This window comes from Heteronotia binoei, chromosome 13, assembly GCF_032191835.1.
Source record: "Heteronotia binoei isolate CCM8104 ecotype False Entrance Well chromosome 13, APGP_CSIRO_Hbin_v1, whole genome shotgun sequence".
Lineage (NCBI taxonomy): Eukaryota > Metazoa > Chordata > Lepidosauria > Squamata > Gekkonidae > Heteronotia > Heteronotia binoei.
This window is the reverse complement of record NC_083235.1, coordinates 21559434-21586118: the sequence shown is the minus strand read 5'-3', so window position 1 is coordinate 21586118 and position 26685 is coordinate 21559434. Positions and strand designations below refer to the sequence as shown.

The following is a 26685-nucleotide window of genomic DNA, read 5'->3' as shown; positions in this document are numbered from 1 at the left end:
CAGGAGGAGGCGGCGGCGGCGGCGGCGGCAGGGAGGGCATGGCGGTCTCTCGGAAGCTGGCGATCCGCTTGGCCTACGCCGCCACCGGCACCGTCTCCGGGCTGTCGGCCTTTCTCGCCTGGAACCTGGCGCCCAGCCTGCGGCAGCCTTGCACCGCCGCCGCCGGCGGGCTCTCCGGTAAGCTGGCCAGGGAAACGGGGCCCGGGGGCTCCCAGGGTGGGGGTGGAGATCTGGGTGTTTGTCCAGGCTGGGGAGGGGAGGGGAGTTTGCATTGCCCCCTCCCGTTTTTCCTGCCTCCCCCTGGAGCCTCTCCCCCCACACACACACACGATCCCAAACACAGTGGGGCGGCCCCACTGCTCTCGCTGCATCTGGAGAAATAGCCATTCGAATCGGCTCAAAACAGCCCAATCTGTGCTCCCCAGCTCCGGAATAACTACCACGCCCTGGTTGTTTACAAGCTAGCAAATTGGGAACGCGAGTGCGGAGAGGCTGCTCTGAGCACCTGCCCTTGCGAGGCGCCGCTAAGTGGAGTGCATTTCTGTTCTTCCCCCTCATTTTGGAGCATGGGGTGGGGGAAACACCTTCCTTAAGGCACCTCTGCGTCTAAATCCTGGAAACGAAGTTGCTAGTCCCTAATGCCTTTCGGTGGTCACGTGGGTTGGATGATGTCACTGTTAACTCTGTGTTGCGAAGGATTGCCAAGGGAGTTTGGACCTCTTCTCCCTTTGATTAGGGTGAGGGACAAATGCCTTAAAAAGAAATGTGAAAATAGAGCCATTAAGTACCGTAAGTTGCTAGGCCTTCATGCTTCTCAGTTGCCACCTGTGTTGGTGGTATGTATGTTGGCTAGAACACATGAAGAAAGCTTAAAGTGCTTCAAGCTCTTTAGCTTGGAGAAACATCACCTGAGGGGTGATATGATAGAGGTTTATAAGGTTATTTGTGGGATAGAGAAGGTAGGAGAAGAAGCACTTTTCTCCCTTTCTCACACAATACAAGAACTTGTGGTCACACAATGAATTTGCTGAGCAGTTGGATTAGAATGGGTAAAAGGAAGTACTTCTTCACCCAAAGGGTGATTAACACATGGAATTCACTGCCATGGGAGGCGGTGGCGGCTACAAGCATAGATGGCTTCAAGAGGGGATTGGATAAACATATGGAGCAGAGGTGGCTATTAGCCACAAGGTATATGGAACTCTCTGTCTCGGGCAAGTGATGCTCGGTATTCTTGGTGCTTGGGAGGGGCAACAGTGGGAGGGCTTCTAGCGTTCTGGCCCCACTGGTGGACCTTCTGATGGCACCTGGGTTTTTTGGCCACTGTGTGACAGAGTGTTGGACTGGATTTGCCATTGGCCTGATCCAACATGGCTTCTCTTATGTTCTTAACTGCCTTATACAGGGTCAGGCCCTTGGTCTATCTATCTCAGTCTTGTTTACTCTCCAGGGTCTTTCCTGCTTCCCTAGTCCTTTTCACTGGATGTGCTGGGGATTGAACCTGGGACCTTCTGCACGTAAAGCAGATGCTTGCTTAACTGTGGCCACAATCCCTTCCTGTAACCCAGGGGTCCTCAAACTTTTTAAATAGGGGGCCAGTTCACTGTCCCTCAGACTGCTGGAGGGCCGGACTGTTGTGGTGGCTGCTGTTACTGTACAAGGCCGCGGCCCGTCAGTTCTCCGTCTTCTGCATCTCTCTCCCTTCCCCACACCACACACCCCAGCCTGGGAACTCACCTCACCTCGGTATCACCTCACACTCTGTCTCTGCCGCCTCAGACCAGTGCCGGAAGTGTGCATTGCTAACGCGAGTTTAGGTCGAACGTCACTTCCGTTCTGATTTTGCCATAACCCGGCGGGCCGCATAAACGTCCTCAGCGGGCCGTAGGTTGAGGACCCCTGCTGTAACCCAACTTCTTGTCTAGTTCATGAAAACTTCTTTGCCTTATGGCTTAAAAATGATGGCTAATGACAGCAACCCTAAAAACAGTTGACGTTTTAGATTTACTAACTTTGTAGCACACCTAAAAGCCTAAACCATGAATGCATATTAAGTCTAAAGACCTTCATACCAGATTTTCCAAAAATGAACTAAAGTTTTAAAATGGGCTTGCCGGGTTATTGTAGCAGGAAAGTGTGTGTGTTTGTGTGATAGAGAGATAGTGAGGACAATAATGGCAGTGACAATAATAGAACAGTAATTAACACAATTGTCACTTTGGCATGTTCTTAGTGGCATCCTAATTATAGTTATAATTATAACTAATTATAGTTCACCAGAGAAGGAAATTAAGCATTTGGAGAATCCGTACATCAACTTTGAAAACCATTCCACAGAAATTGCATTTGGGTTGTGCGTCCAATGCGCACCCCTGTTGTGAGACATAGGGTTCAGAAGAACTTGCAGTTGACTTTGTGAAATCTTAGCGTTGCCCTGTGTCATGTGCACCTGTTGAATATTTAACTCTAGCCTGCTTAAAATGAGATCCTCTGTTTGTTGTGGAAGAGAGTGTGCAGCTCTAGATCTATGCAGAAAAGTCATCCTGAGCTTGAAGATAAAGGCTAACCTGATCTTACCAGATTTTGGAAGCTAAGCAGGTTCAGTCCTGTTCAGTATTTGGATGGGAGACCACCAAGGAAGTCCAGGATCTGTACACAGAGGCCAAACCACCTCTGAACGTCTCTTGCCATGAAAACCCCATCCCCATAGGGTTGCCATAAGTCAGCTGTGACTTGACTTGACGACAAAAGAGAAATGGGTAAGTGGAGTGGGAGGAGAACTGTAGCTAGATCTAGTGTGGGCAGCGGGGGATTAGGCTGGGAGGAGGCGATCTGGATCAAGGGGGAAGAACAGGGATTCCTGGGGTAATGGAATTTCCCCTCCTCATGTGCCTGTTGCAGCTCCCCTTTTGGGGGGAAAGGACTATGCTGCACTTGGGGTAACAGTGGCAGTGCAGATAAAATCTTCCTTCTGCTACAGATGTTCTGGCCCCCTCTGACAGTAATTAACACAGTTGTCACTTGGTCACTTGTCAAGGACCACATAGTTCCTTATGTGTACTTGCCAGTGCACCGTGTGTTTTGATGCGCACAGCTCCCAAGTGCATTGAATCCTCCCCCGTGTCTCATAATGTGCACTTTCACCCATTGCAATGACTGACATTTTACCAGCTGCGAATAACATTTTCTTGCTTCCAGCTATTTGTGGGGAATGAAGCAGCTGTGGGTTCTGCCAGATGTACAGGCCAAGGAGTGCCAGACTTTGGAGGTTGTAATTTTATGATGCAGGTAGAATCTAATGCTGAAATTGTTACCAGTCCAGTCAGTTTAAAACTCGTTTTGAGTTTGCTGGAGGCCCTTGCTGTTAAAGACTCAGCTGTGTCGAAGCACAGTGACTTCTTTCCACAAAAGTCTGTGATCATGTGTGTGTGTTTGTTAAGCACCATGAAGTCTCTTCTGAGCTATGGTGACCCTATGAATGAACGTCCTCCAAGGGTTGCATTTCACTGCGTGGCAGTGTCTCCTCCTCATTAGCAGAAAAAATTATATAAAAGGAGTAGATGTGTGTATAAAGTTCTGTCAGGTTGCTTCTGACATGGTGACCCTATGGCTTAGCATTCTCCAAAACATCCTTCCTGTCCTTAACAGCCTTGCTCAAGTCTTTCAGACTGAGGCCGAGGGCTTCTGTGAGACCTCCTGGAGAACTGGGGATGTCCCACAAGACTGGAAGAGAGCAAACGTTGCCCCACTCTTTAAAAAAGGGAAGAAGAATGAACTGGGTAACTACAGGCCCGTTAGTCTGTTGCTGGAAAGATATTTGAGCAGATTTTAAAGGGGTCGATCTGGGAGCATCTGAAGGATAACTTGGTGATTCGAGGAAGTCAGCATGGATTTGTCTCCAACAGGTCTTGACAGACCAATCTGGTTTCCTTCTCTAATCAAGTAATAAGCTTACTGGATTGTGGGAAGGCTATGGATGTGGTTTAGCTGGATTTCAGTAAAGCTTTTGATAAGGTTTCCCATGACATTCTGATGGGCAAACTGGCCTATAGGGCAGTTCGGTGAATAGGGAAATGGTTAGAGGAACGTACCCAAAGAGTGGTTGTCAATGGAGTTTTCTCAGATTGGAGAGAGGTGTCCAGTGGGGTGCCGCAGGGCTCGGTTTTGGGCCTGGTTCTTTTCAACATTTTTATCAGTGATCTGGATGAAGTGGAAGGGCTGCTCATCAAATTTGCTGATGATTCCAAATTGGGAGGAGTAGCAAACACCCAGAGGATAGAGTTAAAATGCAACAAGATCTGAATAATCTGGAGATGTGGGCAGTTGCAAACCGGATGTAATTCAACAAAGATAAGTGCAAAATCTTACACCTGGGCCACAAAAATGTGAAGCACAAATACTGGATGGGGGATGCACTTTTGGGAAGTAGTGTGTGCGAAAGAGATCTTGGGGTACTAGCGAACTGTAAACTTAATATGAGCAGTCAGTGTGATGCTGTGACAAAAAAGGCAAATTCAGTCTTGGGTTGTATCAAAAGGGCGGTTACATCAAAATTACAAGAGGTCATAGCTCCACTATATGCTGCCTTGGTCAGGGTCACACCTGGAATACCGTGTACCAGGGGTCCCCAACCCCCAGGCCCCGGACCGGTACTGGTCTGTGGCCTGTTTCCAGGTGGGTCGCGCAGCTGCCCCCCCTCCCCGTGCAGCCTTGTCATCCCCCCACGCAGCCTCACCGTCCCCCGTTTATACCACTTTAAGGCCAGGGGAGGTGCCATGAAGCGCTTTCCAGGCTGACCTCCCCCACCCCCTGCTGATCAGCTGATCCAATCAGCAGGGAAAACTGCAGCGGCAGCAGTGAGTGACCATTGAAACAGTGGGGGTGGGGGGGGTTGGTTTGAAAGGCGCTTCACCTTCCCTGGCCTTGAAGTGGTAAAAACAGGAGATGGTGGGGCTGCGTGGTGGCAGGCGGCAAGGCTGCGGGGGGTGGGGCAGAGGAGGGAGGAGGAAACGCGGGGAGGGGGGGGGCCGCTGGCTGTGGCCAAGCCCTGCGGTTCGGTCCCTGGGATAAAAAAGGTTGGGGGGCCTCTGCCGTGTACAGTTTTGGAGGCCTCACTTCAAAAAAGATGTGGACAAAATCGAGCGGGTGCAGAAGAGAGCAATGAAGATGATCTAGGGCCTGGAGGAAGAACCCTATGAGGAAACTCTGAGGACCTTGGGAATGTTCAGTCTGGAGAAGAAGAGATTGAGGGGGGACATGATTGCTCTCTTTACTGTCATTTAGAGGAGGGCAAGGAGCTGTTCCACTTGGCAGCGGAGGGTAGGACCCAAAGCAAGGGGCTCAAAATATAAGCAGAAAGGTACCAGCTGGATATTAGGGGGGAGAAATTACAGTCAGAGTAGTTCAGAGGTGGAACAAGCTGCCTAGGAAGGTGGGGAGCTCCCCATCACTTTCAGCCTTTAAGCAGCAGCTGGACAAACACTTGTCAGGGATGCTTTAGGCTGATCCTGCATGGAGGAGGGGGTTGGACTAACTAGATGGTCTGTATGACCCCTTCCAACTCTATGATTGAGCCAACCATCTCATGTCTTCCTCATTTCCTGCTGCCTTCCACTTTTCCTAGCATTATTGTCTTTTCTGGTGAGTCTTGATTTCTCTTGACATGGCCAAAGTTCAACAGGCTCAGTTTAGTCATTTGAGATTCCAGGGAGAGTTCATGTTTGCTTTGATCTCAGACCTACTGATTTGTATTTTTGACAGTCCATGGCATTGGTGTCAGCAGCATCAGTAAGCAAAGAAATGACTGGCCCGCTAATCTTTGGGCGTGTCGCTCTGTCTGCTGTTGTTGATGATGTCCCAGAACAGCACTGGGAAAGCCTGAGCAAAAAGAAATACTTGAAGAAGCTGCAGTCAGGGGAGGGACGGTGGCTCAGTGGTAGAGCATCTGCTTGGGAAGCAGAAGGTCCCAGGTTCAATCCCCGGCATCTCCAAAAAAGGGTCCAGGCAAATAGGTGTGGAAAACCTCAGCTTGAGACCCTGGAGAGCCACTGCCAGTCTGAGTAGACAATACTGACTTTGATGGACCAAGTGTCTGATTCAGTATAAGGCAGCTTCATATGTTCATATGTTCATAGAATCATAGAGTTGGAAGGGATCTCTAGGGTCATCTAGACCAACCCCCTGCACAATGCAGGAAACTCACGAACACTTCCCCCTAAATTCATAGGATCTTCATTGCTGTCAGATGGCCATCTAGCCTCTGTTTAAAAACTTCCAAGGAAGGAGAGCCCACCACCTCCCGAGGAAGCCGGTTCCACTGAGGAATCGCTCTAACGGTCAGGAAGTTCTTCCTCATGGATGGGGGATGCACTTTTCGGTTACCTTGATGCATGCATTAATATGTTTGCCATATATGCAGCCTGAACACCCCAGTTTAGTCTGGGTCCATTGGAACTTGGGAGCTAAGTAGGGTTGGCCCTTGGATGGGAAACCACCAAGGAAGACCAAGAAGAGGCAGGAAAAGGCAAACCACCTCTGTTCGTCTCTTGCCTTGAAAACCCCACGAGGGGTTGCCATGCGTCAGTTACGACATGCCAACATTGAGTCATTCTTATTAAGTAAACCCAGGTCTACGTAGCACAGTTCGATTTGCCCATGGGATTCCCAATTGTGCAAGAAAAGCAGAACCTAGAAACTTCTGGGCACGTACCCTCCCTTGCTGAATTAGGAAACCTGCCTCCAGTTTGGTACTTTAGATACTGTGCTATCTTTTGAGCAATTTCTGATACTGATCACCGGCTATTATCTACCAGGGTTTTTTTCCTGCCATGTGATTATGGGAGTGATCCACAACAAGTGCAGGATTAGGCTGCGTCGCTTGCGTCACAGGGGAGAGGTGCAAGAAACCTTGGAGGATAACAAACACATGAGTCCAGGACTATGGTAAATTATTCCAGGGTGGACAATGGACGGGTGGAAATCCAGGAAGAATGGAAGCAAGCAGCCTGATTCCTGGAGTGAAGGATGTCAGCACAATCCTTGAGCAAGAACGTTGTGTGATAGTTCCCTTCCCTTCCTCTTAAGAGGCTTTCTTCTTCTTTTGCTATATTTAAGCCACACAGTGGGTTGGGTTTGTTGGATAAAGCAAGGCTTTGGATTATCTGGCCCCGATGTGGAGTCAAGGAGATAAGAGAGTTCTTCCCATTGTGGCAGTCAAGGAGATAAAAGAGTTCTTCTCGTTGTGGCGTGGGAGTGATGGGAGTGACGGAGGGGAGGAAGGAGCCATTGTTAACGCTTTGCAAAACACAGCCATTGCTCAACGTGCCCGGGAAGAGTCCCTTCATGTGCTCTTTGCAATGCTGTTCAGTGTTGAAATTGATGCTCTGCACCTAAAAGAGAGAGGGAGTAGGGAGCAGGGCCAGATTAACAATTAGGCCAAGTAGCTACTGGCCTATGGGGCCCCATGCTTTTAGGGGTCCCGGGCCAGCTTCCCCCCCCCCCGGTTTCCCCCCTGTTTGCAGCCCTCCCAACCTGCACGTGCAGCCAGCAACTGAGCCGTTCTTTGCCCAACTTGCTTGGGGCAGCTGCTGCTGGCATCATCATCAAGTTTGTGTTTTTCAGCCTCTCCCCTGCAGCTTTGTCAAAGGGGCTTTTGAGAAGGTGCCTGCAGGCTGCAGCGGGGGCCACAGGCAGTGGGGTGGGTGCTCCAACTCTGAGATAATTTGCAAGCCCCTCCGCTCCCTGAGATTTTACTGCCTAGGGGCCTCCATAGAGTTTAATCCAGCACAGGCAGGGTGGATGACAGCTTCCAAAAAAACAGAAATACAATTACGTCAGGAAATCTACTTTGATTTAATTGCACTGAAATGGCAGATGGACAGGAATGGGTCTAACTGTGTAGAATAAAAAATATAAATGGCTTCAAAATGTAATAGAGCAAGGAGGGGGTTAATTTATTCTCACATAAGAATTTCAGAAGGGTCCTGCTGAATTAGACCAGTAGTTCTTCCAGTTCAGGGGTCACCAACCTTTTTGAGCCTTCGGGCACCTTTGGAATTCTGACACAGGGTGGTATGTGCAGCCAAAAAATGGCTGCCTCAGGAGGTGGCGCCAGCCCCAAAATGGGCACAGCGGGAGACAGAGCCACACCACAGGAAGCGCAAGTGCAAGGGATTAAGAGTCGTAAATTTTTTTTAAAAAGGAAAGAGGAGTTTGTGAGAGAATAAAACCACATCCAATCAGAACGTCAGTGGCCTATCAGAAGCCTGGCTGGGCAAGAGTCCAACTTGGCCCACCCATAACATGCTTGGTGGGCACCAGGACAGGTGTTGGCAGATTCCATGGTGCCCATGAGCACCACGTTTGGTGTAGTGGTTAAGTGCGTGGACTCTTATCTGAGAGAACCAGGTTTGATTCCCTGCTGCTCCACATATTTCTGCTGATGTGGGTCAGCCATAAGGTCTCTCAAAGCTGTTCTGCTCAACAGCAATTCTGGGAGAGCTTTCTCAGCCCCACCCACCTCACAGGGTGCCTGTTGTGAAGAGAGGAAGGGAAAGGAGATTTGTAAGCCACTGTGAGATTCCTCTGGTTAGCATAGGGCGGGGTATAAATCCAATCTCCTCTCTTCACGTGGGGGAGGTCTGATCTAGGCCAGCATACTGTTTCACACAGCAGCCAATTAGTTGCCCTGGAGGTCCAACAATGGGCACAAAGGCCAAAGCCCTCCCCTGATGTTGCCTCCAGACCCTGGGTTTAAGAGGTTGACTGCCTCTGAACATAGAGGTTTTCCCTTTACTCACCAGGGCTGGTAGCCGTTACTTGACCTCTCCTCCATGAATCTGCCTATCTTACTCATAACCCATCCGTGCTCATGGCTGTCACTACCCCCACTGAGTTCTTCAGTTTTATTATTCGTATAGTTGTATTTTATTTATGTACAACATTTATATCCAGGGCTTTTTTTGTAGCAGGAACTCCTTTGCATATTAGGCTACACACCCCTGATGTAGCCAATCCTTCTGGAGCTTACAGGGCTCTTAGTACAGGGCCTACTGTAAGCTCCAGGAGGATTCGTTACATCAGGGGTGTGTGGTCTAATATGCAAAGGGGTTCCTGCAACAAAAAAAGCTCTGTTTATATCCCACCTTTCTGCCCAATCAAGCTCACACAGATGACCTTTGTTTCTTTTTTGTCTACCCTGAATTCATTGTCCCTCAGTTTTTTGGGGTGCTCTGAGTTCCAGTATTGTGGGATGCGGGGAGAAAGATCTATACTTTTTTTCACACTATGCATAATTTTATCTATCATGTCTTCATTTAGTCATCTTTTGCGGAACTGAATCTCATATTGTTCAGCTTTTCCTCATAGAAGAAGTGCTTCAGACCCTTCATCATCTTGGTTGCCCACTTCTGCACTTTTTCCATCTCTGCAATATTCTCTTACTTTTTTCCTTTTTTGCTCACCCAGCCATGTCTGTAGCTTCTCCCACCAATCTTTTTTCCTTCACTGTGTTTCCCATTATGGTGTATGGCTGTGAGAGTTGGACAGTGAAGAAAGCAGACAGGAAGAAAATTTGATTCCTTTGAAACGTGGTTTTGGAGGAGAGTTTTATCGATACCACAAACTGCCAAAGAGACAAATAAGTGGATTATGGATCAAATCAAGTCTGAACTCTCCCTAGAAGCTAAAATGCCTAAACTGAGGCTATCAGACTTTGGCCACATAATGAGAAGACAAGAGTCATTGGAAAAGACAATAATGCTGGGAAAAGTTGAAGATGGCAGGAGGAATGACCCAACATGAAATGGAAACTGCAGTTCACCATTCACAAAGCTGTTAACCATAGGACATTTTGATGTTACATAACACACACACACCTTTTTCTCTCTCCCCTGCCATTTTCAGCTTCAGATCTAGGCACAGGTTTTATTGCCCCATCTAGAACACTCCCAAAACTTCAAATATCTCCTTGGAGATTGATCTGCAAAGAGCACCCCGCCCCCCTCAGCTCTTTAGGAAGCCCACTCTACAGAGCCAGAGCCACAGTGGAAAAGGCCCTGGGCTCTGGTCAACACCAGACGGGCTGCCCTAAGTGGTGGGACAGCCAACATATGGCTGCCTGATGACCATAGTCCTCTTACGGGAATTGTTTGGTGGAAGTCAAAGTAGTCCCCTGCCCTAAATCAAAGTAGTCCCCTGCCCTGGAGCCATTTGAAACTTGCTCATTGTTGTCACGATGCTTTGCGAAGCCTCTCCGGAAAACATCTGCATTGTGCCCTGAATGTGTTGGATATTGCAACTCTGCCTGCAAGAGGATCTGGGAGGGAAAGAGTTAAGAGAATTCTCTGCCAAGACAATTCTACTCTTGGCAGTTGGTCCCACCCTGTCATTGGTCAGATGTTGAGCCTCTTTGGCCCTTGCTTGCCTTCTATTTCATCTTATGTGGGACCTCACTTTTTCTTCTCTCTCTTACCTGGGCTTGGAGATGCAGCAAGTTAACCTTTTTGAAGTTAATCTGTTCACAGTAAAATGTATTGACGTGAATGTGTAAGTAAAATTTCTTTAGGGTTTGTAGAATCTTTCGAGATCAAGTGCCGTGTTCTACTGGAGAAAGTTTTCCTTCCAGACGTTTCGTTCTCAGCTGCGGAGAACATCCTCAGTGGCGTTGCAGCCGGAGCAGGCGCTCAGACCTTCTTGGCTGGTCTGAGCGCCTGCTCCGGCTGCAACGCCACTGAGGATGTTCTCCACAGCTGAGAACAAAACGTCTGGAAGGAAAACTTTCTCCAGTAGAACACGGCACTTGATCCCGAAAGATTCTACAAACCCTAATGATGTTACCAGCCGTGAAAACCTGAAATCTTTGATAAAATTTCTTTCTCTTGCTGCCCTTGGCATCAGATTATCTTTGTAAGTTGTTTGAACAGCATTTCCCCCTTAACTGGGAAATGTAAAGGATTGAGGATACTGTGTAAACGGCAGGGGTGTCAAATATGCAGCCCAGGGGCTGGATCAGGCCCCTAGAGGGCTCCTGTCAGGCCTGTAAGCAACTTTCAAGTTTCAAGTTTATTTCAATTTATATCCCGCCCTTCCCACCGAAGTGGATCAGGGCGGCTCACAACACATAAAATCTAACATAAATTTTGAATTTAAAACATCTTACACAGTTAAAACAGTAAAATAATAAAACATATAACGGCGGTCTATCAAAACTACACTCAGTTTCCAATGCTAGTTAGTTATAAGCCAGCCGGAAGAGGGCTGTCTTACCGGCCCTGCGGAACTGGCCAAGGTCCCGCAGGGCCCTCACCTCTTCCAGCAGCTGGTTCCACCAGAAAGGAGCCGTTACAGAGAAGGCCCTGTCCCTGGTGGATTTCAGGCGGGCCTCCTTTGGCCCAGTGATAACAAGCAGATTTTGAGATCCCGATCTCAGTACTCTCTGGGGAACATGTGGGGAGAGACGGTCCCTAAGGTAGGCAGGTCCTAGGTCATATAGGGCTTTAAAGGTAATAACCAGCACCTTGTACTGGACTCGGTATATTATTGGCAGCCAGTGCAGAATCCGGAGCCCTGGCCGAATGTGCTCCCATCTTGGGAGCCCCAATAACAACAGGGCCGCGGCATTCTGCACTAACTGCAACTTCCGGGTTTGGCACAAGGGCAGCCCCATGTAGAGGGCATTACAGTAGTCCAACCTCGAGGTGACCGTTGCATGGATCACCATTGCTAGATCGTCATGCTCCAGGAAAGGCGCCAACTGCCTTGCCCGCCTAAGATGAAAAAATGCGGACTTAGCAGTGGCTGATATCTGATCCTCCATCGTTAAGGAAGGCTCCAATAGTACCCCCAAACTCTTGACCTTGTGCGCCGCTGTCAGTGGCGCACCTTCAAAAACTTTGGCTGTTGTCTGATTTCTTCCACCCTTTCTCTTGCGTCCTTCTGCATCACAGCTTGCTTTGCCAGACTTGCTCAATCACACAGGAGCTACAGAGCAAAGCCTCTGTCTTCTCTATTGGCTGAGGCTTCTCACTTGGAAAGGAAGTGGGAAGGCATAGCCTGCTTTGCCAGGCTCTCTCAGTCACACAGCAGAACTACTGAGCCAAGCCTCTCTTCCTTCTAGTGGCTGAGGCTCCTCCCCCTGGTCCCCTGGGGAAGGAAGGAAAGGGCCAGAGCTTCCTTTGCCCAGTTCCATGGATCACAGGGAAGATATATAAAGAAAGCACCTTTAAGATCAATGAGTGATAATGTTTTAAGCATGTTTTAAAAAGTTTGAAAAATTCTTTAATTGTGTTTGCCTGTGTTCTATATAAAGCTTATATCTCTGTTAGCTGCAAGCCTCAGATTCAGCAGGAGTGCACAGGAGCATAGCTCCTGAACTTTTCTGAGGGTTCCCCCTCCTCCTCCCCACCTACCTTGTCCATTGAATAGTAGGTGCAGCTGCATAACAGTCCCTGGATTAGGAGAGTGGTTAGCCAGTCAGCCACCAGGGGCTTTGCCACGCCCCCAGCAGCCCTCATTAACACCTGGAGAAGACCATGACACCCTTTCTCCACTACTTATGTGATTTTGGGTGGCGGGTGGCTTGTTGGCCTTTTGACTGGGGGTGTGTGGCCCAGGAGAGCCCCAGGCAAGTAAGGCCTGCTTGGGCTGATGGGATGTCTAGCCAGCCCAAGCAGGTCTTGCTCACCCAGGGCTCTCTTTTCTTGCATCGGGTTGCTTTTGGCTCCGGGGGGGGGGGGGGCTTATGCTATTGAGCTCCACCACCTATTTTTCTACAAAATGACCCCTGCCTACCTGGCATTAATTTTATGACTTGCATGGCCTGACCCAACTAAGTCTCATTTATTTCAGATTCAGTCCACATAAAAATGACTTTGACACCCCTGGTGTGAAGCTTCTGTGCTTCCAAGGGAAATGATTTAATTTTCATTTCACCCAATACAAAGGCCCCCTCAGAGGTCCACAGAGGCCCCAGCCACTTCCCATTTTTGCAGCCCGCAGTTACAATAAAATTAAAACACCACAACATATTAAAGTAAAACAAGGTGCCCAAAAAGTGAAATGGAAATTTAATAAAAATTCTTGAACCACAAAAAGTGAAATGTATTTTTTTTTTTAAAAAATGCTTTTCTAAAGAAGTTACAAAACTTAAGAAATATTTTTTTTCTAAAGTGATGAAATGTATCAATTTTTTTGCTTAAAGAAGTTACAAAACTTATCCAGTGCTCCCCAAAATAACTGATACCTCCATTTGAGCCCCAGGCCAAATGTTCCCCCTTTGAGGTGAGGTTATCCACAGATCCCTACTGTCACAGGAAAAGCAGACTTCAGCACTAGGCACAGACTGAATCCTGCATCCAAAGACTGTGTGTGTTTTAAGAGGGCTTCCCTTGAGCTGGGAGGTGTCGAGAAGGCCCAGAAGGCTTTGAACTGGGCATGCTCTCCAAGGAGCCTTAACAAGGCCATTTCTCATTGGATGGCACCTAACTGCATCCCTGGTTGCCGGGAGTAACACATTGTTTGGAGTCATGGATACTGTGCAAGTTCTGAGACATGGAAGAGGGATGTCCCTGGTCAGGGCCGGCCCTAGATTGTCTGGCACCCTAGGCAAGGCTAACTTCTGGCACCCCCGCTTGCACTGATAATGTCACCGAGTCATGTGGTTGCCAAGCCCCCGGTCCAGGCAGTGGTTCTCCCACCCGGGAGGTTCCCAGCCCGCTGCCCACACTGGGTCGGCAGGGGGAGCCTCCCCTGACATCGCTGGTGCAGTGATGTCACCCGTGAGTGACATTATCGCACCGGTGACGTCGCACGCTGGCCGCTCTAGGCATTTCCGGGAAAACTCTGGTTTTCCTGGACACTAGCAATTTGGGAGGGGAAACTCTATGGTACAATAGGTACCATAGACTTTTCCCCTCCCAAAATGCTAGATCGTCCAGGAAAACCATAGAGTTTTTCCAGAAATGCCTAGAGCAGCCGGCGTGCGACGTTGCCAGCACAATGACATCACTTGTGGGTGACGTTATTACGCTGCATGTGCGAAAAGTCCCCCGCCAGAAGTTAGGGGGGACTTGGCGACCCTACATGGGGGGCCCAATTCATTACCCCCAGAAGGTCATCGCCCTAGGTGATCACCTAGTTTGCCTAGTGACAGGGCCAGTCCTGTCCCTGGCAATCGGATGCTCAAGGAGGGAGGATTACTTTTGGTATAATCCTGAGCTGGTGGTGGTTTTTCTTAATTGGGGGGGGGGGGGTAGCTGTCCAGTCAAAGTTGACTGATGGTGACCCCTCGTGGGGTTTTCAGGGCAAAGCATCAGGACCCTGGACTTGCTGGGTGGTCTCCCATCCAAGTATGGGCCAGGGCCTGCCCTGCTTAGCTTCTGAGATCTGACAACATCCAACTAGCCTGGACTATGCAGGTCAGGGCCTGGGAAGATGAAGGGAGAAACGAATCCTGGGAAAGTAGTAGTTTTGAAATGTGAGGGAGTCAAAGTGGCTGACCTTTTGAGAGCTGATGCTTGGTGTTATTCTGGACGAGGCCCGAGGCCTGGGCACAGAGCAGCCTGGGGGTGGGGTGAGCCAGAAGGATGTTTTGTTGGGGTCGGAGCCACCTGGCCCTGAAATGGCTCCTCCCTTCTTAATCTTTCCTCTTGGCCCTTCGCTGATGTCTCTTATCTCATTCTAGCATGCAGAAAAGGGAATGTGCCGATGTGAGTTGCACAGAACACCTCTACTTCGGAGCACCCAGAGGAACCAGCCAAGTGTTTGTGTATGTTGGAGCCTGAGCAAAGAGACGGCATTTAGCAGCCCTGGTGTTTCTAATGCTTGTTTGTTCTGGCCAGGAAGAAGGGAAAGAGAGGACAGGGTTTTGCTGGGGGTGGGGTGGGGGACAGAAACCAAACTTAGACTGCCTTCAAGGGAAGGGCCCCCTTGGCATACGGTAGTCAAGAGCTGCAGTAGTAGGTGATGGTGGTGGGGTAAGGAGCTTAATTTCCAAAAAAGCCTCTATTTAGGGATGCCACCCTTCAGATGGTACCTGGGAATCCCTTGGAATTATAGCTCAGTCTTTGTACTATGGAGATCAGTTTCCCCTCCAGAAAATGGATGTTTTAGAGGGTGGGCTCTATGGCACTGAACTCTCCTGAGGTCTCTGTCCTCCCCAGGCTCCACTTCTAAATCTCCAGGAGTTTCCCAGCCTGGATCTGGCAACCTCACTCCCCCATCCTCCACCAGTGGCCAGGAGAGACCAGGCAGGCCTGCCTCAGTCCCACTGCATCCTTTGGGCTTGAAGGCTGAATGAGTTATCAGTCCATATAGGTAGCGGGTGAACAGCAAATTAGCGTACAACGTAATGAAGATTTTTAACAGATTCAAGGGCTAGTAACGTCCATTTAAGTGTGTCTGAAACAAACACATGTATACTTTTATACTGGTGTGACCAAACTTGCTTAACATAAGAGCCACATAGAACAAACATTGGATATTTGAGAGCTGCAAGACATGAATGTCAGATGTTTGAGAGCTGGAAGGAGGGGAGGGAGGGAGAGGTGGAAAGAAAGCAACTTTCTTTTTTTTTCTTTAACTTTTTTTTTAATGTGTTCTCCAAGCCGCTGGCTGGCTTAGCTTGGAGAAGTGATTTAAAGAGGCAAATGCCTTCTCATTTAAGCCAGCCGATGGGATGGTGGGGGCTTTGAGAGCCGCACAATATGCGTGAAAGACCCACATGTGACTCCCGAACCACAGTTTGGCCCCCCCCCGGCTTATATTTTGAATAAAACTTTGTTGGTCTTAAAAGTGCCACTGGACTCAAAACTTTGTTCTGGATTAGCATGGTTAAGCTGCCTTGTGAAGTCATCTGGGTTAAGAATTGTGAGAAAGTTGTTTTTTTAAAAAAAAATAAAATAAATATGAACTTGCATGCGTGAGTCAGCTCTGACTGTGATTGAGGGTGATTCAACGATCTAATAGGAAACACAATCTATTTGATTATCTGGAGTATGTTGTATACATGCCAATTTTTTTTAATTCATAGAGATGTAAGAGAGAAAGGCTTGTACATTGTATGCAGTAAATCTATGGAGTATATTGTATGCAATAAATATATGGATCTTTCAATCCTTCAAATATTTATTGCTTGAACTAGTTTATGAAGAACCACCAGCATGTGTTTGTCACGTAGGAAGTTAATCTACCAAATGCTTCCTTGTTTTCCATTGCTGTAAATGCATCATGTATTACACATCACAGCTTACCACGAGCTGAAAATTCTGATCTAAGTACCATTGACACTGTGCATGTACTCTAAAGCAATAGATCTGCAAATATCTATATCATAGTGGTCTTTTCATGAAAAAAATGTTGCCAAAGGCTAGAGATCAGAAATTGTCTTAAAATTTGCAGCTGCATTCTAGAAACGTGAAGTCTTATATCTAAATATATTAGGCATGAAGCCAAATCAAAACAATTAGATCAATATTTGTGTGCAGAATCAAACGGAATCCTCAGTATAGAGAAATATTTTGAAGAAGGCAATAGCTGAAATGCGTTTGGTCTTCTGGATCAATTTAGTACGTGCTGATAAACTAGATAAGCTGTAATGACATCATATTGCTAGATTTATTGCATATCTTGATTGCATTCAATCATGGGAAAGTTGCTTAGCATCTAGAGCAGGGGTGTCAAACATGCAGCCTGGGGGCCTGAATCAGGCTCCCGGAGGGCTCCTATCAGACCCCCGGAGTAACTGTTTCTTGTCTGCATCCTTCTCCCTCTCTCTTGCTTCCGTCTGCATCTCAGCTTGCTTTGCCAGGCTTGCTCAATCTCACAGGAGCTACAGAGCAAAACCTCGATTTTCTCCATTGGTTGAGGCTCCTTCCCCTCCTGGTCCCCTAGGGAGGGAGGGAAAGAGCCAGAGCTTCCTTTGCCCAGTTCCCTGGAACCCCTGGGAGAAATACAAAGAAAGCACCTTTAAGACCAACAAGTACTAATGTTCTAGGCATGTTTTATTTTAAGGTGTTTCTTTTTTAAAAAAAATCTTTAGTCGTCTTTGTCTTTGTCATTTAAAAAGTATTATATCTCCGTTACCCAATCTTAAGTAAGTACACACATGGCCCAGCCCGACAAGGTCTCATTTATGTCAGATCCGGTTCTCATAACAAATCAGTTCGGCACCCCGATCTAGAATGTAGCAATGCTGATATAATTCCTCCTGTACTATGTGGATCCAAGGCACAAAACCTGGGAAGGTTTTTCAGTCACTGTCTGCAACAAACAGAGTTGGGAGGAACCTCTGGGGTCATTTAGTACAACTACCTAGGCAATGCAGGAAATTCACAAATACCCCAGGGGTCATTTTATAGAGAAAGAGGTGCTGAAGCTCATTAACACAACTCATTTGCATACACCACACACACCCTGACATCACTGGAAGGTGTATCAGCTCAGGATCTCCCTTAAAATGCTTCTGGAATTATAATTGTCATTATAAAGCCTTGCTCCCATCATACTTTTAAAATTACTTTCTCCTGTGTGGCCACAGTGACATAATGAAGATTTCCATCTGTCTGCTTTATATGTTTTGGTTATTTTCCCTTTTTTTTTTGCGGGGGGAAAATATTAGAAAGTTTGCCAAATCTTAGGTTCAGCAAAATTCTCACAGGGGGTTTGAACAATGGAGCTCAGAAGCAAATATTTTTTGGGGGGTGGGGGCGTGGGAAAGAAAGTGCATAATAAAATTTAGAGGCTCTGGAGCTCTTCTCCTGTGAGCTCCTGCTCAAAATGAAGCCTGCCCCCCCCCACCCAGTGACCCCTGCTCCATGCTCAAAAGATGGCAACCCTGATCCCAAATTGTCACGAGCTTATTTAGAAGGTGGAAGCTGCTGGGAGTTCAGAAACAGTCATGAGCGCCTTGCAAAGTTCAATCCCTTTGCCCAGTTCTCTTGCTCTCTCTTTTGCTGTGTCATGTGAAAGAAGTCCTTTCCAAAGAGTTCCCAGTTCTGCTGAGTCACGGTGTTCTGAAAGTGCAGCATCAGTTGGAGGGTGACCTGCCTTGTGGCCTTGAGTCAGCTTCTTCTAAGAGACGATAAACAGACCACGTGTTTCCGGCTGCAGCCTAGGAAAAAGAAGGGTGACTTCACATTTTTTTTTTGCAAGTTTTATTTTTCATGTAACCCAGAAGCTTCCATTGCTTCAGAACTTCCCCTTTTCTTTAGCTTAGAGAAGCATTTTCAGAGCCCCCCCCCCCCGATGCTTGTAGAAAGTTAACTTGCATGTAAAATTTCTTTTTCTAAAAAAGCCTTTATTTTGATACGTGCTCATCGGTATATTGAAGGGCTGAGATAGCATAATAGCTAAGAAACTGAACCGCAAATCGGGAAGCCCCTGGTTCGAATCCTGCCTCCGCTGTGGAATCAATAGGTGGTTTTTGGCTAGCCACCCAGAATCGGTCCCTGTATCTGTGGTTTGTGAGTGATGATGATACTGCCCTGGCTTAGAGAGTCGGTGCAAGGATTACAAACTTTATAAAAATATTAATAAATGCATACATTTACACACACACTTTTAATAATAGTGACAATACGTTACTGTTAATAATCCTTTAATATATATGCCACCATTTGTATTGGCAGCATTTGTGGTGGCGTGCAACTTTGAGGTTCGCAGAAGCACAGAAATCTATCTTGAGAGATGAATTCGCTTTTAATGAAGCATGCTTCTAGTCCTTAAGGTTGCAAAAATAAGCTAAAAAACTTCTTAGGGCAATATGTGATGAAACCGAATGGGGAAGTGTGGATTTGGAGAACTTCAAGGTTTGCATTTCAGTGCCTGGCATAGTCGTCTTCTCATTAGTAGAATAAATTGCATAAAACATATGTGCATTATGTGCTGTTAAGTCACTTCCAACTTACGGGGACCCTATGAATGAATGACACCCAAAAAGAGCCAGTGTGGTGTAGTGGTTAAGTGCACGGACTCTTATCTGGGAGAACCAGGTTTGGTTCCCCACTCCTCCACTTGCAGCTGCTGGAATGGCCTTCAGTCAGTCATAGCTCTCGCAGAGCTGCCCTTTCAAGGGCATAGCTCTCGCAGAGCTGCCCTTCTGTGAGAGCTCTCTCAACCCCACTTACCTCATAAGGTGTCTGTTGTGCAGGAGGCAGGTAAAGGAGATTGTAGGCCACTCTGAGATTCAGAGTGAAGGTGGGGGATATAAATCCAGTATCAGAGCAACAGCCTCAGTTTAGTCATTTTAGCTTCTAGGGAGAGTTCAGGCAGATTGAGAAACCTGACACAAATTTGCCAAAGATGCAGAGTTCATGTTTGCTTTGGCAAAAACTCTGTAATGTGCACTGATTTGCTGGTGTACGTGTGTGCACACCACAGACATCTTGCTTTTCCGAGCAAGGAGGCATTGCAGAAATGCAGCAAAACAAAACTGGAATTAATTTGCCCTGCTGGCCCCAGCATTATGGTGGCCCTTGAATGTGGGAGTCCTTGGATGGCCCCCTTCCCCTGGAAGAGACAAGCCGTGTTGACAAGAAGACTGTAGATGTAAACCCCACCCTTCTCTCTGAATCAGAGTCTCAGAGAGACTTGCAATCCCCTTTATCTTCTTCTCCCACAACAGACACCCTGTGAGGTGGGCGGGGCTGAGAGAGCTCTCCTAGAAGCTGCCCTGTCAAGGACAACTCCTACGAGACCTATGGCTGACCCAAGGCCATTTCAGCGGGTGCATGTGGAGGAGTGGGGAATCAAACCCGATTCTCCAGATATGAGTCCAATCACTTAACCACTACACCAGACTGGCTCTCAGTAGAGACAAGCCCTCTTGTGAGCAAGGTTGGCTCTGCCACTAGGCAAACTAGGCAATTGCTTGGGGTGCCAAATTGGGCACCCCCATTTGACTCACTGAAACCTGAATGATGCTGTTAGCCGCCCTGAGCCTGCTCCGGCGGGGAGGGCGGGATACAAATAAAATTTTGTTGTTGTTGTTGTCAGTGATGTTATCAGTGCAGGACGGGGGCACTAGAAGGTAGCCTTGCCTAGGGTGCCAGACAGTCTTGGGCCAGCCCTGATTGTGGGGGAGGTATTTTTGAAGTTCCTGCATTGCATAGGGGTTGGACTAGATGGCCCTGGAGCCATATCCAGACTACAGAGATGCAGTCCCTCCCAGCTCTGTGATTCTGTGATCATGCACAGTGAACGCACGTACCATCTGTGTACAACATGAACTTCATAAGAACACCCCTGCTGGATCAGATCAGTGGTCCATCTAGTCCAGCATCCTGCCTCATACAACGGCCTCCCGGTTCCTTTGCAGGGTCAATCACAGTGCAAAAAGGCATAGGCCTTCCCCTGATGTTGCCTCTTGGCTCTGGGATTCAGAGGATTAATGCCTGACATTGAATCTTTCTCACTTTATGTTCAGCATATGTACAGCTGAACCACTGTCTAGAACTTCATGTTTATCGAGGTTCTGGTCCCCTGTTTCATTTGTGAACTGAATACCTGCCAGCTCTTCCTTACAAACAGGTATATGCGGGTTGTACGTGGTTCCCATTGTAACATGGGAACAGGGCTTGCAAACTGGTCGTCAGCGCTAGGATTGTTTAAAAAAAAATACCTTTCGTTGTGGTGCTTGCTGGTAGGCTCTGAGTCTCTATCCTGACTCCTTACAGCTTCTCTCTTTCTCTGCGTGCAATACAGGTGTGCTGGCACTCTGGGCTCTCATCACGCACGTGATGTACGTGCAGGATTATTGGAGGACCTGGTTGAAGGGCTTGAAGTTCTTTCTCGTCGTCGGCATTCTCTTCTCCATCCTCGCTGCAGTCGGGTTCTGCACGTTCCTGGCGCTGGCCATTACGCAGCAGCAGTGTGAGTATGAGCTGGTTTTGCTTCTTTCGCCCTGTAGGTGGGCTTGGTTATAGCACGTGGTCCAAAGAGTGTGTGGGGGAGAGTCCTAAATTCCACCTGTAGAAAAATGAAATTCTGCAACCTTACCAGTAGGCTCAATCACCAGGGGAGAGGGGGGTTGGGTTGCTAGATCCAGTTTGGGAAACTCCTGGAGATTTGGGTGCTGCTGATGATAATGATGATATTGGATTTATATCCCACCCTCCACTCTGAATCTCAGAGTCTCAGAGCGGCTCACAATCTCCTTTATCTTCCTCCCCTGCAACAGACACCCTGTGAGGTGGGTGGGGCTGAGAGAGCTCTCACAGCAGCTGCCCTTTCAAGGACAACCTCTGCCAGAGCTATGGCAGACCCAAGGCCATTCCAGCAGGTGCGAGTGGAGGAGTGGGGAATCAAACCCGGTTCTCCCAGATAAGAGTCCACACACTTAACCACTACACCATACTGGGTCTGGAGCCTGGGGAGGGCAGGGATCTCTGTGGGGTACAACAACATAGAGTTCACCCTCCAAAACATCCGTTTTCTCCAGGGGAACTGATCTCTGTAGTCTGGAGATAAACTGTAATTCCAGGGGGATCCCAGGTCCCACCTGGAGGCTGGCATCCCTACTACAGATGGAGGGAGCAAAGCTGGGCAGGATCTCTACCCAGAGAGCTGATGCTGGTCAGAGTAGAAATGGTGAGCTGGATGGGAAAATGTTCTGACTCTGCATTCAGTCACTTCTCGTGTTCATGTTGGCCTTGCAAAGTAAATGTGGATGCATTATTTGTTCTGTTTCTGCTGGCCAAGGTTGGTTGGTTGGAAAGTGCCATCAAGTTGCACCTGACTTACGGCAACCCCATGGAGTTTTCAAGACAGAAGTGATTTCATAGAATCATAGAGTTGGAAGGGACCTCCAGAGTCATCTAGTCCAACCCCCTGCACAATGCAGGGAACCCACAAATACCTACCCCAAATTCACAGGATCTTCATCGCTGTCAGATGGCCATCTAGCCACTGTTTAAAAACCTCCAAGGAAGGAGAGCCCGCCACCTCCTAAGGCAGCCTGTTCCACTGAGGAATCGCTCTAATAGTCAGGAAATTCTTCCTAATGTTGAGCCGGAAACTCTTTTGATTTAATTTCAACCCATTGGTTCTGGTCCTACCTTCCGGGGCCACAGAAAACAATTCCACACTATCCTCTCTATGACAGCCCTTCAAGTACTTGAAGATGGTGATCATAACACCTCTCAGCCGCCTCCTCTCCAGGCTAAACATCCCCAGCTCCTTCAACCTTTCCTCATAGGACTTGGTCTCCAGACCCCTCACCATCTTCATCGCCCTCCTCTGGACCCGTTCCAGCTTGTTTATATCCTTCTTAAAATGCGGTGCCCAAAACTGAACACAGTACTCCAGGTGAGGTCTTACCCGAGCAGAGTAAAGCGATACTATCACATCACGTGATCTGGACACTATGGTTTGCCCTTGCCTACCTCTGCATCACGACCCTGGAGTTCCTTAGTGGTGTCATATTCCAATACAAGCCAAGGACAACCTGGCTAGTTTCCGGCTCAACATTAAGAAGAACTTCCTGACAGAGCAGTTCCTTTGTGGAACAGGCTTTCTCGGGAGGTGGTGGGCTCTCAGGAGGTTTTCAAACAGAGCCTAGAGGGCCATCTGACAGAAATGCTGAGTCTGTGAATTAGGCAGATCATGAGAAGGAAGGCAGGCATCAGCGCTTACCGTAGTTCTCTTGGCCCTTTCTTACACACCCAGGGAAATGCTGATCTCTGCTTTGGGGTCCGAAAGCAGTTTTTCTCCAGGCCAATTTGGTTGAGGATCTTGGATGGGAGGGAGTTTGCTACCTTCTGGGCATGGAGCAGGGGTCACTGGGGATGTATGTGTGGGGGGAGAGGTATTTGTGATGTTCCTGCATTGTGCAGGGGGTTGGACTAGATGGCCCTGGAGGTCTCTTCCAACTCTGATTCTATGAGAAACCCTGCTTAGCTTCCAAGATCTGATTAGATCAGCCTTAGCAGGACTCTCCAGGTCAGGGGCTAAGGAGACTGGCAAATAGCCTGTGTAGGGCAGGGGTGGTCAAAATTGCTTAATGTAGGAGCCACATTGCATCCATGTGAGACGTTTGAGAGCTGAAAGACATGAACGTCAGATGTGTGAGATCTGCAAGGAAGCAAAGAAGGAAGAGAGGCAGGCAAATAGATGGGGGAGTGGGGAAGAAGAGAGAGGTGGAAAGAAAGCAACTCTAACTTTAAATGCATTCTCCGGATGGCTTGGCTTAGAGAAGTGATTTAAGGAGAGAAATGCCTTCACCAAGCCAGCTGATCAGGTAGTGGGGGCTTCAAGAGCCACACAATATGTGTGAAAGAGCCACATGTGGCTCCTGAGCCACAGTTTGGCCACCCCTGGCATAGGGCCTCAACTATCCAGGGCAGAGTATCTGCTTTGTGTGCACTTGAGAAGAGCAGAAGCCCAGTAGCATCTTGAAGACTAACAACATTTGTGATAAGGCAGGAGCTTCTTTGCTTACTTCTTCAGATAACTCCTTATACCTGAAGGCTATCTGAAGAAGTGAGCCAGGGACTCACGAAAGCTCACCCCCTGCCACAATTTTTGTTCGTCTTCAAGGTGCTACTGGACTCTTGCTGTTTTCTACTGCTAGAGACAGACCAGGGGTGGCCGAACTGTGGCTCGGGAACCATGTGTCGCTCTTTCACACATACTGTGTGGCTCTTGAAGCCCCCACTGCCCCATCAGCCATCTTGGAGAAGGCATTTGTCTCCTTAAATTTCTTCTCCAAGCCAAACCAGCAAGTGGCTTGGAGAAGGCATTTAAAGTTAAAGTTGCTTTCTTTCCACCTCTCCCACCCTCCTTCTATCCATTTTCCTTCTTGTCTTGTGGCTCTCAAACATCTGACATTCATGTCTTGTGGCTCTCAAACATCTGATGTATTCTCTGTAGCTCTTACATTAAGAAGATATTGAAGATGAAGATACTGGATTTATATCCTGCCCTCCACTCCGAAGAGTCTCAGAGCGGCTCACAATCTCCTTTACCTTCCTCCCCCACAACAGACACCCTGTGAGGTGGGTGGGGCTGAAGAGTGCTCTCACAGCAGCTGCCCTTTCAAGGACAACCTCTGCCAGAGATATGGCTGACCCAAGGCCATGCTAGCAGGTGCAAGTGGAGGAGGGAGGAATCAAACACGGTTCTCCCAGATAAGAGTCTGCACACTTAACCACTACACCAAACTGGTGGCTTAAGCAAGTTTGGCCACCCCTGAGACAGACAAAAACGGCCACCCATCTGGATCTATCTCCATACTTTGCATGCAGAAGGTCCCCAGTTCAGTCCCTGGCACCTTCCAGTGAAAAGGATTGGGTGTCAGGAAAGACACTGATGTGGAGCTGCTGGCGGTCAGAGTAAACAGCACTGACCTTGTTTGACGGAGGATTTGACTTGATACAAGGAAGCTTTGTGTGCTCATTATCAAAGGGACTCACAGCTGTCTGCTTTGCATGCAGAACCCAAGTTCAGTCCCTGGTATCTTCAGTGAAGTGGACTGGGTGACATGAAACGCCTTTGCACAAAACCCTGGAGAGCCACTGCCAGAGGACAGTGTCCTTGAGAGATCAGTGTCCTTAAAGCGGGCACTAATGTCCTTGAGAGATCAGTGGTCTGACCATTGACAGTTTGGAAGATTCCTTCCTACTAGCTCTAATCCGTTGTTTAGTTCTGTTTACTTAATTTCTCAGCCTCTTTTCTCATTGAGACTCACGGTGCATTACAGAGCTATAAAACACAAAACACAATATAGTGCACACAGCAAATCTTTTGGTAATAATTCTCCTGTCATGGTGGCAAATGTGACTGTCTTGATTGGTTAGGACTCGGTGGGATTGTGGGCCTGTCAGACTATCAGTCAGGAGTACTTGCATGCCATTGGTTGAGTCTGCTCCTCTCTCCTGCCCAGGTGGATGTTGCTAGCCAGCAAAACTGATTTTGTCAGTAAAATGCAACCAACCTTAGTTCTGGCAGTTACTGTGGGAACACACTATTGGCTCATCACATGTCAGTCACAGTCTCTGGCCTCCCATTGGCTGACACCCCTGTCCCAGCCTACTGCAGGCCCAGGAATGTTGAACACACTGCCAAAAGCAGTTTTACTTCAGAGACAGCCACATCTCCAACACTTCTCTGTGTACTCTCTGTCAGCTGGTCTCAGATAGGGCTACAGAGCTACTGTTGCCTCATGAAAGGCCTTCTAGCACATGCAGCCTCCAAGGGCTACAGAAATGGTCAGAGAGCCCAGGCCCACTGGGAGTGTTTCTTTAGAAGCCATAGCTGCTGTCTGGGAAGTGCTAGTCATGCTGTTGCTAGGCAACACAGGCTGTTTTTGTCAGGAAAGGGAAAGGCCTCAGGGCAATATAATGCCATATAGTACACCCTCCAAATCAGGTATTTTCTCCAGGAGGGGGAGAGAGATCTGTTGTCTGGAGTCCAGATGGCAGAGATCAAGTCCCCTTGAGGTGGTGGGGGGGGGAGAGTAAATGCCTTTGCTTGGGTGGGGGGGGCACTCACCCATAGGATTTTAGTGATATCTTTCCAGGTTGGAGGGAAATCCCTGGAGATTCTGTGGTGGTGTTTGGGGAGTGCATAAGAGGGCTTCAGAATGGGATATGCCAGACACAGGTTCATAGAGTGCTAATGTTGGTGACCATTGGCTATGGGGAAAGTTGCTCGAGTTCAGAAGTTGTGGAGTAACCAGCATCAGAGATTGAACTGTTCTGCTGTGGTATCTTACTCTGTCTGTTCTCTCCATTTAGCCTTGACAGATCCAAAGAGTTATTACCTGTCTTGCATCTGGAGCCTCCTCTCCTTCAAGTGGGCCTTCCTCCTCTGCTTGTATTCTTTCCGGTACAGAAACGAATTTGCGGACATCAGCATTCTCAGTGACTTCTGAGACTCGGACTTTGATCCCCCCCAGGGGAATACGTGCATTAGGGGACTGCTGGACAATTTGAGCGAGTGCTCGGACCAGTATGCCAGCAAGCAGGAAGCTGACAAGAGGTTGAAACCACAAACCTGCCCCACATCCGCTTACCCGTTTGATGGTTTCACTTGCGGGGGGAAGGGCTTTCTCCTCAACTGCTTTTATCCAGCCGCTTGCTGCTCGTCCACTTCCATCCATCTTGTCCGCATTACCTTTTTGCAAGAGTCATGTTTTTGTTTTGAGGAAGGGCTCAAGAGTTCTGTCTCCTCGAACGCAACGAAAACCAGGATTCCAAGACCTTGTAGGCCGAGTGTGTGTATCTCTGTGTGTGTTTCTGTCCCCCATTTTGCGTGTGTGGTTTAATTTGGGAAGGCTGAAGCAACTGATATGCACACCCTATGCCCTCCTTCATAGCTCATGTACTGCTGGCCGCCATTTTGTGTTGCTCGTGAGGTGCTCCATAAAAGCCCCCAAAAGGGCTGGTTTGTACTACTTTCATACAGATGTATTTTCATAGAGCAAGGCATGATTTCATCCTGAGAGAACACTATTTTGAACAATGCTTCCTCCCTCTCCATGCACATCTTATTAATTTTTCTTTCTTTGTCGCTGTTCACAGCTTTAGGGAGAAGGAAACCTGTGGATATTTATGCACAATGTACCTCCAACCCTTTTTCTTCTCCAGGCACTTTTAGGGGGTTGGGTGTTGATGTTTTTAAAGTGAGATTTTAGTTGATGTTGGCTCTGATATTTTTGAAGACGAGCCCTGTAGAATATGGGAAATGGAGGGG

At 48.1% G+C, this 26685-nt stretch overlaps 1 protein-coding gene across 1 annotated transcript in view; it reads left to right on the top strand.

The window, feature by feature from the left end:
* The window catches only part of SLC48A1 (solute carrier family 48 member 1), a 456994-nt gene extending 430519 nt beyond the window's left edge, over positions 1 to 26475 (top strand). Inside the window, exons 2-4 of the mRNA XM_060253026.1 lie at positions 10 to 177; positions 20698 to 20865; positions 25728 to 26475. Coding sequence (XP_060109009.1) covers positions 39 to 177; positions 20698 to 20865; positions 25728 to 25864 — 444 coding nt within the window. The 5' untranslated portion in view covers positions 10 to 38 and the 3' untranslated portion in view covers positions 25865 to 26475. The remainder of the gene's footprint in view (positions 1 to 9; positions 178 to 20697; positions 20866 to 25727) is intronic.
* Positions 26476 to 26685: the final 210 nt, after the last annotated feature.